The 14,226-nt window shown below is 41.2% G+C and overlaps 1 protein-coding gene across 1 annotated transcript in view; it reads right to left on the minus strand.

Moving 5' to 3' along the window:
* The window catches only part of LOC122800223 (protein NO VEIN-like), a 1,589,974-nt gene that overhangs the window by 168,843 nt on the left and 1,406,905 nt on the right, over nt 1–14,226 (minus strand). The window contains exon 24 of the mRNA XM_044069716.1: nt 10,621–10,815. Within this exon, the coding sequence (XP_043925651.1) occupies nt 10,621–10,815 (195 nt within the window). The remainder of the gene's footprint in view (nt 1–10,620; nt 10,816–14,226) is intronic.

Raw genomic sequence — 14,226 nt, forward strand, 5'->3', positions numbered from 1 at the left:
TCATACCATTCAGCAAAAACACAGACCCTTCTGATTACCACATCAACCGCAACCCCCCCTAAACACAACCTGCAGTGAGAGACCTGGGTACTCAGGTTGACAATCTCACATTCGACCATCATGTAGTGTCAGTGATCAGGAAAGCCTTTTACTTGGTTCATCCCATAAGTAAAGGGATTGCACCCAGAAAAAAGGAGGTTATTACGTCTCTGTACTCCCTCATTAGGCCAACAACTGAGTGCAATGCCCCATTTGGTAAGTACCTCTCCAAACACCTGCACCAACTGGAAAGGCCACAGAAATACCTCACAAAGAGAACCCATGGCCTCCAACACCTGTCTTATGCGGACAAGTTCAAATCACTATCACTCTATTGAGTATCATACAGATTGCTCAGAGATGATCTGCATCTCACCTACAAGGTAATATCGGACCCTGCTCTACTAGAGATGCTCCATATCCATAAGTTTAACTCTTCGCACACTGCCCAATTTAAAGGTCTAAATCTATTATGCGACATCAACAAAACCTGCTGGAGAGACTGGAATGTCTCCCAGATGCTGTCCTGTCTCTGGAATAAACTTCCCATACATATCAGAGTACCTTGCTGGCCCTCTTCAAGCGCAACCTTGATGAGTGGATGGGAAACCACAATTTTGTCCTAGGGGTTCCACTTGTGCCCCTCACGGACAGGGGTGACAGGTGCTGACTTAGGTTTCTTTTTTGGGGATAAACACTTGGCTAAGCTTATAAGGGCCCCAAGGCCATTAGCCTAGTAACCTCCTATAACCCTATGATCCTACAATTGCCAAGTAGAAATATAGTGAATAATGTTAGACATAAATAGTGAAAAATGTTAGAAATAAAGCGTTAAGGCCCTGGACATCTGTTCAAGTGTGGCATCTAACTAAGAAAGCACTTAGTTTAAATGAGTAAAAGTATCAGAATCAGAAAACTGTATCAATGTCAGTTATTTTCACTGTAAAATATTTACAATGTTTGATATTTGTGTTGACGCATGCTAATATTATACATGCCAATAGTGTGCTAATATTATACATGCCAATTGTGTTATAAAGAAATATCAAACATTGTAAATATTTTACCAGTAGTGATCCCTATAAAACAGGAAAGTGTAGTTCCCACCAGTGGAATCAGCCTCTAGTAAGTGTGTCTTGTGCCACTGCCTGTTACAAAAAACCTTTGCAGAGATGTCTAGGGAGAATGCAAAATCATACAGCTGTACTGTCTGTCTAGTCTTTGTTGTATACTGAATTTACTTTATCATTAAGTATTAGCAAAGGTATTAATCCATCTACAGTTGAAACAAGTAAAAAATAAATCACAGACTGTTAATACAGGACAAAGAAATGCTAGGTATAATACACAGATAGGTCCCACTGCCAACAGTCTTACATACTAAAACAGTGCAAATGTCACAGGTTGTAAACTTGCACAAGCAGAGTCTTATGATGGCAGGGATATCACAAATGTGTGAATCTTTGCTGAAAATAGACAAACTAAATATGTGAGGCTAGGGCTAAATAATAGGAAGTGGTGAATCTAATCGGGACAGAAGGGCAGCATTGCCTCAGGCCACAAAATCAACAATTGGCTAAGTTTCTGGTGTCATTCTAAGGGGATCTAGTATCTCTCTGCCTGGGACGACATGATCCGACAGACCTCGATGCTTTGCCTGAGACTGCCTGCATCTGTCATCCCTGGGATTCCGGCTACTGGCTAAGGCTCTTGCCACCCCTATACTGCCTTTTTAGGCAGTGTTCCAAAGACCAAAAATTCCACTGTAACAGCTACAAACAAATGCAATCTGAGGGTCATACTGCTCGATACTATAAGTCGAAATCTCAAGATGCACTTGGTCGAAGCTCATCTGTGCTGTAACAGAGGCCTGGTTTAAAGGGGCAGAAAGAACCCCTGCGCTCCAGGCTATAACTCATTCCATACCTTTCAGCCCCAGAATACAGCCAGAAGCTCCAAAGGCGGTGGTGTCTCCATATTCATAAAAGATACACACACCTCTAGACTGGCAGCCCAGCATAATGCATCCAAGATACTTCAGGTACAATTAACACTAGGTAAGACGGCATTACAAGGCATAGCTTGCTACAGAACCCCATCCATGTCCCTAGACACTCACTCCCAAGTTCTTAAGAACCCTGGAATCTATCAAGGTCCAGCCCAATACTCTCATACTGGGTGACTTCAACTACCTTTCCATCAAAGGGGACAACTATTCAAGTACCAATGTACAGGTCTAACGCTTCCTGGAATTTATCAATTCCAATGTCCTGGACCAGCTCATTCTGGCCCCCACTAGAGGAAGCAACATCCGCGACCTGGTTAACACCAACATTGGAGACTGCTGCTCCACACCTATAGTCAATTCTTCACTGGTTAAATCCGACCACAAACTGATCATCATGGAAATCTCCATCTCGCCTACACCCCTGCTAAGGTGACCACCCTGAAAAACTTCTCCAAAGCTGACTTTGGGCTCCTAAAAACAGAGGTGACTAACTTCACGGCACCCATGCCAAAGGGAAATAGCTGCATGACTGCAGAATCATACGCCAATGCACTGTACGAGGATGTACACAAATGCATGGATCTTGCCATTTCAAAAAGAACCAAGACGCTCTTCTCCAAAAAAGGAAGCCAATCTGGTGGTCCCCAGCCATCAATAAACTCTATAACAGAAGGAAGAAACTGTTGCAGAAAAAAATGAAGTCACAAGACTGGAAAAACTCCCTTATCAGACTCAACAAAAATTTGAGATTCCTTATCAAATCGTCTAAAGCCAGCTATGAAGGCAGAATTACAGCTGACACCAAAAACAACCACAAAGCCTTCTACAGCTATATCAAGAACCTCCCACGGCAATACACAGATTTTCTCGGAGATATTGCACAATGGTACCTCCTATATTGAGCCAACAGATATAGTCAACATACTGACCGACAGATTCAGTGCCAACTTTAACCCCCCCCCCCAATGGCCCTACCACAATACCAGAAGAATGCCTGGTATCCATTTCTGCAGCGCAGATAAAAGCTGCATTGTCCAAAGCCAAGAATACAGCCTCCATGGGACCTGATAATATCCCTGGCTGCATCCTACATGAGCTAGGAAATGAAGTGGCACCACACCTGTGTGCCCTGTTCAATCACAGCCTTACCTCAGGCTTTGGCCCCAACAAATAACACACTACTACATTTATCCCTCTCTATAAACAGGGAGTAACTACAGACCCTGGGAATGATCACCCCAGATGAGTCTGGTATGCAAAGCTATGGAGCGCATCATGGACCTGCTTAACAAAGATATAGGCAATCTCTAAACTCTCGACCACATATAGTTTGGCTTTGTCAAGGTGAGATCCTACCTGCTGAACCTGGTTGACTTCTTCATGGCAATCACCAAGGCTGTGGATGAGGGTAAGGAAGTGCATACAGCCTACCTCGACCTGGCCAAGGCCTTTGATATCATTCCCCACTCGGGTATCACCGATAAACTAGGCATCAATCCTTCTATCACTAGGTGGGTTACAAATTGGCTCACAGACAGATCACACAGAGTGGAAGTTGCAGATTGCAAGTCAGACTGTCGACCAGTCACGAGTGGAGTCCCACAGAGCTCGGTCCTGGGCGCTCTCCTGTTTGGCATCTACTTCTCAGAAGTCCAGGCCAACACAGAAAGACTCTGGCTGACCAAGTTCGCTGAGGACTGCAAGCTAGGAGTCATTATCAACTCCCCAAGTGATGCAGACATCCTACAAAAGGGCCTCTCCGAGAACAACGACTGGTGTCGGAACCATGGCCTTAACCTTAATGCCAAAAAATGCAATCATTACCTTTGTAAAAAAAACTTAATTCCCACGAACTACCACATCGATGGGAGCACACTAAACACTGAATGGGCCCATAAGAGATCTGGGCACCCAGGTCGACAGCCAACTCACCGACTACCACATTGCTACTGTAATTAGAAAGTCCTACATATCTTACAACCAAAGGTTTCAGATCCAGAAAGAAAGGGGTCATCATCCCTCTCTACTCATCTCTCATTAGACCAATCATCGAGTATAATGCTCTGTTTGGTATGCACCTGACCAGATACCTACAACAGCTGGAGAGGCCACAAAAGTACCTCATAAAAAGGATCCTAGGCCTTAAACACATCCTACACGGACAGACTCAAGAAACTTCAGCTGTTCTCAGTCTTTTATAGTCTACTTAGAGGTTATCTTTGCTTGACTTATAAAGCCATGTCCAACCAAGCCCTACTTGAAATGATACACCTAAAAAAATCTGAATCCCCCCGCGCCACACACTTCAGAGATAACCTCATTACCACAATCAGAGCATGCTGGACAGAGAGGCTCATCTCTCAAAGACTGCCCATACTCTGGAATAAGCTTCCCATTCACGTCAAGCAGAGTACCTTGCTGGTACTCTAACAGAAATCTCGACGAGTGGATGGGTAACAGAAGGTTCACCCCAGGGATCACTCCAGTTGCCCTGCTGGATAGAGGCACTGTGAACCAACGGCACGGTGCCAGGGCAATTTTTTGGGCTAGGCTTGTAAAGGCTCTAGGGCCATAGTCTAGTACACACCTATGAACCAAGTCTAGTACACACCTATGAACCAAGACTAGGAAGGTTTACTACATAAACTCAGAGATACAATCATGGTAGGGTAACAATGAGTGTATATAAACCAGTATTAAAATCTTGTATAACTTAATGCAGAAAAGTTTTAACACTAGTAATACTATCCCTGACAAATGCATTGGAATTTGAAATGAGAGAACTCTGTTTCAGATGGCAGTGTTGCATATAAATATAAAAGTACTTATATGCCCATAATATTAACTTACGTAACTTTTTCCTATTTGGTCCTGTAATAGTCAACTAATGTGAATATAATGCTCATTAATTATGCTAATGCTATAACAAAGGGTCCATATATGCTGCAAATCAGAGCTACAGATCTTATCACTGTCTCTCACTAAAACACTTGAACTGGCTGGAATTACCCCACCAGCTTCTCCTCTCTCAGCTTCAAACTGTCCACTCTATCCTGTACCAAACAAACTTCTGTCACAATCTGTCTCCTCTAATCTCCTCCTACACTTCCTCTAGAACACTCCAAAGCTCAGACCAGAACCTATTACAAATATATAAACCTAAGAGCAAAACTGGTCAAAACCCCTATAGCTACCACCCTACCATCTCTTGAAACAAGCTTCCATTGGAAATTACATCACTTAATCAACTCAATGAACTCAAAACAGCCACCAAAGAATACATTAGAAGTATCTGGCCCTGCCACTGTACTCATCCTGCATAAACTGTCCCCTCACCGATTGTAATCTTACTTTTCTGCCTTTTACTGGTTTAATTCCTATTTAGTGTTAGATCTGTTTGACATAGTAACGAATTATTCAGTACTTTTATACATCCTCTTCTCTAACAGTCACCACCTTGACTGTATTTTTAACGTAGTATACTGTATGATAAGCATGCATACTGTTTCCTGCGCATATTGTAAGTGTAATGTTAACTATAACTCTGTAAATCTCATTGCTCTACTGCTTCCAACTTAAAAATGCTAATGCTGCTGTGTTTTTTTTTTGTAAATTTGTGGAGCTTAAAAAATGGAACTTACAAATGCTAATGTTTAAATTTCTATGTAAATTTGTGGAGCTTTTCTCCCTGGGTCTTCGCTGAAAAAGGGCTATCAGCTCAGACGGACTAACCCGGTCAACAGATGTAAAATAAACAAATGTAAAATAAATAAATAATAAATTAAAAATACAATAAGGAAATATTAAAAAATATAGTAGCTAAATGTAAGTAAAGACTATTATGGTCCAGTTTTATAGGTTCAAGTACAGATTTGAAGCGGTTTGTGTTCAGTCCTGGGTGCCGGTAAGCTTTTAGGTGAATTTGCCACTCTAGTTCCTTTTTCTCAAGTACAGTTCCTGTGTTGCTTTCAAATGCGCCAGTTGTTACCTTCTCCACTTTGTGGAACACACATTTCTCAAAGTTTTTAAAGTGTAGAGCATGTCTGGTTACTGGATTATTAAGATCTTTTAGACGGATGTCTAGTAAGTCTTTAGTAACCCCTAAATTTAGGACACTGATGGTCTTACCTATGTAGGATGCTTTACATTCTATGCAGCTGGCCCTGTAAACTAAAAACTTGCTTTTGCAGTCATCTCTCACTGTGTTACTCTTTTTTTTTTGGAATTTTGACAATAAAAGCAGTTCCTCATATTCAAGTCATAACATTTGCAACCTGGAAGCATGCAGTGAAAGGTGGCAGCATTTGACTCCATAGTTGGCAAAGTATGTCCTTCAACTCAGCTTCTAATATTATGCCATTTACGACAGATGAAATTACGCTCAGGGTCAAGTATCTTATTCTGTGAGCTGACTACATTAATTTGTTCTCTTCATGGTGGACTGAATAGATTTGGGGCACTGTTCTGCTTATGGTTGAAATGGGATTCAGTGTCTTTTATCAGGTTCTCACTGAACCCCCTTTCAAGAATGTCACTCTGTGGTTTGCGGAGGTTATGCAGAAACCACACCATTTCCCCAGACACACAAGCTATCATCCCTTGTGATGTTACATTTTTCTTTGGGATTCTAGGCTGCATACTGTTTCCATGTAGCAAAAGGTTGACCTGTGTAGGTTTTCTAAGGAGGTCATTGTTTAACACTGGTTCACTTTTATTTTTTGTAAATGGTGAGATCCAGAAATTCTACCTTTTCACAGCTGTAGTGGTTAGTGAAATGCAGGAAATCTTTGACTTTTCGATGTAGTCAAAGAATTCCTTAAGTTTTTCCACCGAGCTGTTCCACGAGATGAAAATATCAATAAAGCAATAACAACAGTTCATATATGGGAAACACACAGAGGTGTAGCTGGTAATCTCTTCCAACTTGGCTAAGGCTATGTTTGATAGGCTTGGGACCACTGCTGCTCCCATGGCTATTCCCCCTTGTTTGCTTGTACCATCTCTGGTAAAAATGAAAGTAGCTATTTTTAAGTACTGCGTCCAGTAGCTCACCTACTGCATTAATTTTCCAGGGGTTGTTGGAAGTCCTACTGCCCATGAATTTTTTTAACTGTTTCAATGCAGTGTTCATGTGGAAGTACTGTGTAAAGTGCTTCCACATCAGTGGTGACAAGTACCGTCTCTGGTTTGATCCTACTTTCACTAACCTTTTTCAGAAAGTCGAATCTCCAAGATGTATGATGGAGCATTTCTGGCAATTTCTTTTATTTTAAATTTCAAATAAATCGATAGAGGCTCAGTGACAGAGCCTCCACCAGCTACCAGTGGACAATACTGTGGGTGAGCAAGGTTTTTGTATAACTTAGGAATGCCAAAAAACTGAGGTATCCTCGAGTGAGTGACTGTGAGAAAATTAACAAAATCATCAAGTAGATTACCCGAGGTTAGAGCAGCAATTCTTGTGTTCACCAGTCTGTAGGCTTAGATGATATATTCAATGTCCCTTTTTGGTACGCATCCTGATTTCCCAACATTGCCTCAATTTACTGGTTACAGGAATCAGTAACTGTGATGAAGATTCCCCACCTATATCAGCCTTCACTCTCCTCCCTTTTATCAGTACTAAGACTTTGTAGTGCTCCTAGCTCATTCTGGGACAAGTTATAAAACTTATCTTGCACAGCTTGCTAAGAATTATGCAACTGTCCTCACATTTCTTGTTATATGCCCATATAGCTGGGTGGAGAGGTGGGCAAAATGTATTTGGTTTCTTCCATTTAGACTCATGGTTGATGATTTCATTCCCCATTTCTTGGTCTTTCCTGTCTGACGCATCTAAATTTTATTTCCCTTTCATGAAAAAAAGATTTTTTAGTTCAGCATCCTGCAAAACAGCTTAAGGTCAATAATGGTGCTAACCAAGTTGTCCCTGCTATGAGTTATAAATGTCAAGCCCTTTTGCAGCACTTTTGTTTCATTTTCAGTCAATGAAATCTTGGGGTGGTTTCTTATTTTGATTTTCCTCGAGTTACTGGGGGGCTGGAGTGGATTCCCTGAGGTATCAGTAGATGGGATGGTGCCAGTACTCCTGGGTGGTAATACATGTGCCCCTGTTTTTGTCTTGTCCAGGTTTCATCTCCTTGGGGCAAGGTGTTTTCCTGTAGGATTTCACCATCTCCTCTTGTTGCCTGCATGTCTGTTGTGTGAAGAGGAACTGTGATGATCTATTTCTTCTCTCTTTTGTGGAGTTTTGTTTGGAGGGGCTGCTCTGGAAGCCAAAGGAAATTCCTGCTCAGTGTGACAACACTGCTATGTCACTTCTGTTCTGTGAGTTAGCATTTCTGTCAAGAGAAGTACCAGTAGCTTGGTTATCACTCCCACTAGCATCAAAGGTGTTTACTGCTCAGTCATTACAGTGTTTGGATATTCAAAACAGGCTAGGATTTCAGAGTCTAGCAGGTTGGTCGTAAAGGTCTGTTTGCCCCTTGTAAAATCCTCCTGATGTGAGAGTGTCTGTTTTCTTCTTCAAGTTGTAATAAAGAACTGCAGAAAATACTGGCCCAACAGCACAAGGAAAACTTCAGAAATAAAAGTGAACTCGTAGCTAGCATACAAACTGTTATTTAAACGCTTTTGACCTCGGATTTCTTCAGAACTTATAACAAAGAGTAATCATACTGAACATACTTTTATACATTTTTAACAAGCACAAGAGACACATTTCAGAGGGTTTAAGCCCAGCTTCTTTCAGGGTGTTATTTCATTTATTGTTTAGATCAAGATCAACATTATTCCAAATTGGTTTTCTGTGTAGCCTCATCCCCCGGGTAGAAACTTGTTATCTAAGTTTGTATTTAACTAGATTTACATACATACATTTATACAAACTCTATTAACATTTATGTGTTAATACATACACGTGTGTGTATGTGTAGATACATATGTGACAACAGCAATGCACAAAATGCTCACGAACAATGGTGCAGGTGCAGTCTGTATTTCAAAGGGATTTACAACCATGACAAAATGCAGTAGTCAGTCAGCTTTTGCGTGGCACAGGAAGGCTATAACTCTGAAGCCTATTATATTGTAAATAACACAATATAAAACACAAAGGAAATCAAATCACGCATGTTCAAGTGTCAAAAGTTCAAGTTTCCTGTGATAAAATGCAGGGTAAAAGGCGTTAACACCCATGCTGCAAAAAAGCGAAATGCTGTTGAGGTTAAACATCATTGAATCAAATGACCTTTAGTCCAGCATATTGCAGTAAGGGCTAAAGTAACTTCAAAGAACAATGCAATAGTTTTAGGAGCAGTGAGATAAGTGCTCTTTCTTCAGGGTCTATATTACATGATCAAAAGGTCAAATAGTTGAACACGTAATAGTCTACCCGTAATAATCGAACCGCCACAATGTCTAACAGTTCAATGGAGATCTCTGTACAGTGCAGAGATGGAAGTTTTCCATTGTCTGCACTGCAGTGCGATCTCGGAGTTGGTATATTTAAGTAGCGGGAGGTGTGGGGGGTGCAGGGGGGCTTGCCCCCCTGCGTAGAGGGTTTAAATAGTTTGTTTGGGTGGGTTTTTCTTTTTTTTATTTTCCATTCGACACTGTGGCGGTTCGATTATTATGGGTCGACTATTACGTGTTTGACTATTTGACCATTCAATCACTTAATATAGATCCCTCTCCTCATATAGTACAAAGTGCTGGCATAGCTTAACAAAACTTGAATTCAGAAAGAAAAAGCTATGCAAGTATATGGCCTTTGTGGAAACAAATACACTGCAACTAAGAGAAGACTAACTAGGAAATGGTCTACACAAGGCAAATAGGGTCAGCCTTATTGACCAGACATACTGTGAAGCACAACAGAAAGGACAGACAGAACATGTACCTTTCTAAAGAACTGCATAATTTGTAAGAAAGAAATAGCAGCAGCCAACGAGAAATGAACATCTGACATGACACTGTAATGTTTGTAAAATGAGCTGTTTTGTTCTCCTGGGCTCAAAAAACACTCCAAAGTTCATATTACAGCAGTTGAATATTCAAGTGGATATGCTAAAGAGACAGCTTATATAAATAAAAAGGAATCACAAAGCAAAGAGAAAGGCCAGAGTGCAGTGACAAAAACAGAATACAAAACTGTCTCAGCCATTCTTTTCTGTTGTCAGTACATCTTTCCACATCAAAAGGACAAGGTAAAAGTTAAAGTAGTGCACTACTGCCATCTCTTTTTTTCAGTGAGTTTTACCCTGCTCCATTTCACAGTCATCTAGAACTCAATCAGACCCTACGAACAGCAAGTAAACAGTAAGTAGTTTATACAACATGCAAGCTTCCTTTTACAGTTGTACCCTAACTAGTTTTTACAGAGTTCTGATGTACAGCATATCTGCCAGGTTAAACATGGAAGCAGGTCTCAAACTGGACTTTCTTTGGACAAAGGTCAGCCCAGTAATATTAGGAATATGAATGTTCTCCTCAAGACCTTAAATGAGAGTTAGACATGGATTCCGTTACAAATTTAACTTGAAAATTATTAAAGGATATATTTTTGACAATACCTTTTTTGGCACCTTGAGACTCATCAAGTGGAAAGAAAACTGCTTGGTCCTTCACTGACAATATTCGTCCATCTACAAGTGGAATTATGGGAACTAATTTAAGTTCTTCTAAAATATGATCGGACATGTTGTATTCTTGTTCCAAACTTCGATAGCAGCACACAAGTAGTTTTGCAATATTCTTCAAGGAGAATGCTATGGGACAGTAAAACAATTATTCAAAATTAAGATTTCTCAGCAAAGTCAGCAAGTTATCAAGCAGCTCAGCATTTAACCAGAAAATGTTACATCCTAGCTTTGTTCAATATACAGATATACGCATTTAAATAATATGACTGCATTAAATTAATGCACTTATTCAATATGAAACCAGACTGAAGAACTTTATGAATTCTGCCTGCCTTTTTAGATGCTGACAGGTTGACTGCAAAGTGTATTGCAGGCAATTTCAAAAACATCGTTCAAAGCTGGTAAAAGAGGAGCAGCAGCAACAAGCCGTGGAAATTCGACTTTTAATAAACAGAATTTTTTCAAAGAAAGTGGAGATCTGTCTGCTCCCGATGACGCCTCTTACTCATCCTAGAATTAGTTTCAGAAAATTCCCCCAAAGGTGACAGAGGAAACATTTTCCTTATAGTCAAAATCAGATACTTGGGTAGAAAAATTAAGTGATGTCCTTTTCCTCATCACCACACAGGGAATATGTTAAACTGAAGTATCAAAAAATATAACTGCCAAAATGGATTTTCTCTAGTATAATTATTTCAGACATTACAACTGACAATATGGATTTCTGCATTTCAAAACAAAAACAGTTACAGTTAATTATATTGCAGGCTTGACAGGCCGCCTAGTACTACTTTGTTCTGAAACAAAGGAACAGCCTTGTTCTGTTCTCTGTTCCATGATACGTACACCTTGTTTTTGTGAGTGAAGTCATGAGAAAATGAGGAGCACATTAGGAAATATGCTGACTGACAGTCTCAAGAGTTTCATGTTTCTACTGTTACTCTACAATGTATGATTGGAAGGAATGCTCCAGAAAATGTTGGTCCACATATTTAGTGCCCAAGTCTGCCATGAATGTGTGTGTGTGTGTGTGTGTGTGTGTGTGTGTGTGTGTGTGTGCGCGTGTGTATTCTTTAGACTTATTAATCAGTCTAATTTCAAATGTGCCAACAATACACTCTGGCAATAAATATGTTTTTGCCTGAACTGCTGTCAATGTCTTAGTGGTTTTATACTAATGACATATGGTGATAAGAAAAAGAAAATACTTCTCAATAGAAACCATCAGAAACCGAAGATGCTGTCTTTTTTCCCAAAATTTCTGGTCACACTTCAGAGATTTAAATGCCTGTAATAAAAATTAAGCCAAAGACCTTTCCTCACCTTATCTAAAAAAAAAAAAAAAAAAGTCTTACGAAGATATATATATACATGTTTAACTTGCTCTGTTCTCTAGGAGTAGCCCTATATACGTATATGGGGATTAACATATGACTGGAACTACAAAGTAGCCCTATATACGTATATGGGGATTAACATATGACTGGAACTACAATCTCAGGGACGAGGTGTCTTAACCCTATGTATGGATGGACTCTCCACTCCCTCCTCTGAGATGGACAAGAATATTTTTTCCATGCCAGTGAAGGGCACCTGAATAGCCACAGAGTACCTGGCTGAACCATGATCACTGGTGGCTGAAGAGGCTATAACCAAAGGGAACTGGAGAAAAAGAGTGAATAATTTGAGGAATCAGTAACAGCCATAGCAGAGTTACAGACTGACCCTGCTGTGTCAAAGGCATCTTGCAAGTTTGCTTTTTCTTGGGTCAGGAGGACCCTAGAACGATGGGAGCTGCACAAGTTTCTACACAAAAAGGGCTTAAAACAAACACAAGCAGTAAAAGTTAAAACTAGAAAGTAAACAGTTTGTTAGACCAGCGAGTCCGTGCAATAGTATCCTAAAACACACTAAACTCAAACATTTAGTTTCTTGCAGAAAATAGCAGATTTAGTAAAAAAACAACAAAAGATTCACAGGTGTGTACTAGGCTAATGGTCCTGAAGCCTTTTACAAGCCTTGTCCCAAAAAATTGCCCAGGCACCATGCCACCTGATGTTAGTTCACAGTTCCCCTGTACAGTAGGGCAACTGGAGTGATCCCTGGGGTGAACTTTCTGTTACCCATACATTCGTCAAGATTTCTCTTGAATAGGGCCAGCAAGGTGCTCTGCTTGACATGAATGGGAAGCTTATTCCAGAGTATGGGAAGCCTTTGGGAAATGAACCTGTCCCTCCAGCATGTTCTGGCAATTGTGGTAATGAGGTTGCGATCTCTGGAGCGTGTGGCACGTAAGGACTGGGATTTCTTTAGGTGTAGCATTTCAAGTGGGGCTGGAGCCAACATGGCTTTGTAAGTCAAGCAGAGGTCACCTCTAAGTAGACGATAAAAGACTGAGAACAGCTGAAGCTTCTTGAGTCTGTCCGTATAAAACATGTGCTTAAGGCTTAGGATCTTTTTGTGAGGTACTTTTGTGGCCTCTCCTGCTGTTGTGTCTGGTCAGGTACATGCCAAATGGTGTGTTATATTTGATGATTCGTCTAATGACGGATGAGTAGAGAGGGGTGATGACCTCTTTCTTCCTGGATGCAAAACCTTTGGTTATAAGATGTGTCATGTAGAAGGACTTTCTGACTACAGCGGCAATGTGGTGGACGAAGATGAGGTGGCTGTCAACCTGGGTGCCCAGATCTCTTATGGCCCCTTCAGTGTTCAGTGGGCTCCCATCAACATGGTAATTCATGAAAATTGAGTTTTTTCTAAAGGGGATGACAACGCATTGTTTGGCGTTAAGCTTCAGGCCATGGTTCCGACACCAGTCATTGGTCTCAAGAGAGGCCCTTTTGTAGGATGTCTGCATCACCTGGGGAGTTGATAATGACTCCCAACTTGCAGTCATCAGCGAACTTGGTCAGCCAGAGCCCTTCTGTGTAGGCCTGGACTTCTGAGAAGTAGATGACAAACAGGAGAGCGTTCAGGACAGAGCCCTGTGGGACTCCATTTGTGACTGGTCGACAGTCTGACTTGGAATCTGCAACATTCACTCTGTGGGTCCTGTCTGAGCACCAATGTGCAACCCACCTAGTGATGTATGGATTGATGCCTAGTTTGCTGAGTTTATCAATGATACCTGAGTGAGGAATGGTATCAAAGGCCTTGGCCAGGTCGAGGTAGGCTATATGCACTGCCTTTACCCTCATCCACAGCCTTGGTGACTACCTTGAAGAAGTCAACCAGGATCAGCAGGCAGGATCTCCCCTTGCCAAAGCCAAACTGTGTGGGGTCAAGAGTTTGTAGATTGCCTACATCTTTGAAAAGCAGGTCTATGATGATGTGCTCCACAACTTTGCATACCAGACTCATCAGGCTAATGGGGCGATAGTCCCTAGGGTCTGTAGTTGCTCCCCCTTTATGGAGAGGGATGACTGTAGCAGTACGCTATTTGTTAGGGACACAGCCTGAGGCGAGGCTGTGATTGAACAGGGAACACAGATGTGGTGCCAGTTCGTTTTGTAGCTCATATAGGACGCAGTCAGG

The sequence above is a fragment of the Protopterus annectens genome, chromosome 4.part0, assembly GCF_019279795.1.
Source record: "Protopterus annectens isolate FY-2018-M chromosome 4.part0, PAN1.0, whole genome shotgun sequence".
Classification (NCBI taxonomy): Eukaryota; Metazoa; Chordata; order Ceratodontiformes; family Protopteridae; genus Protopterus; species Protopterus annectens.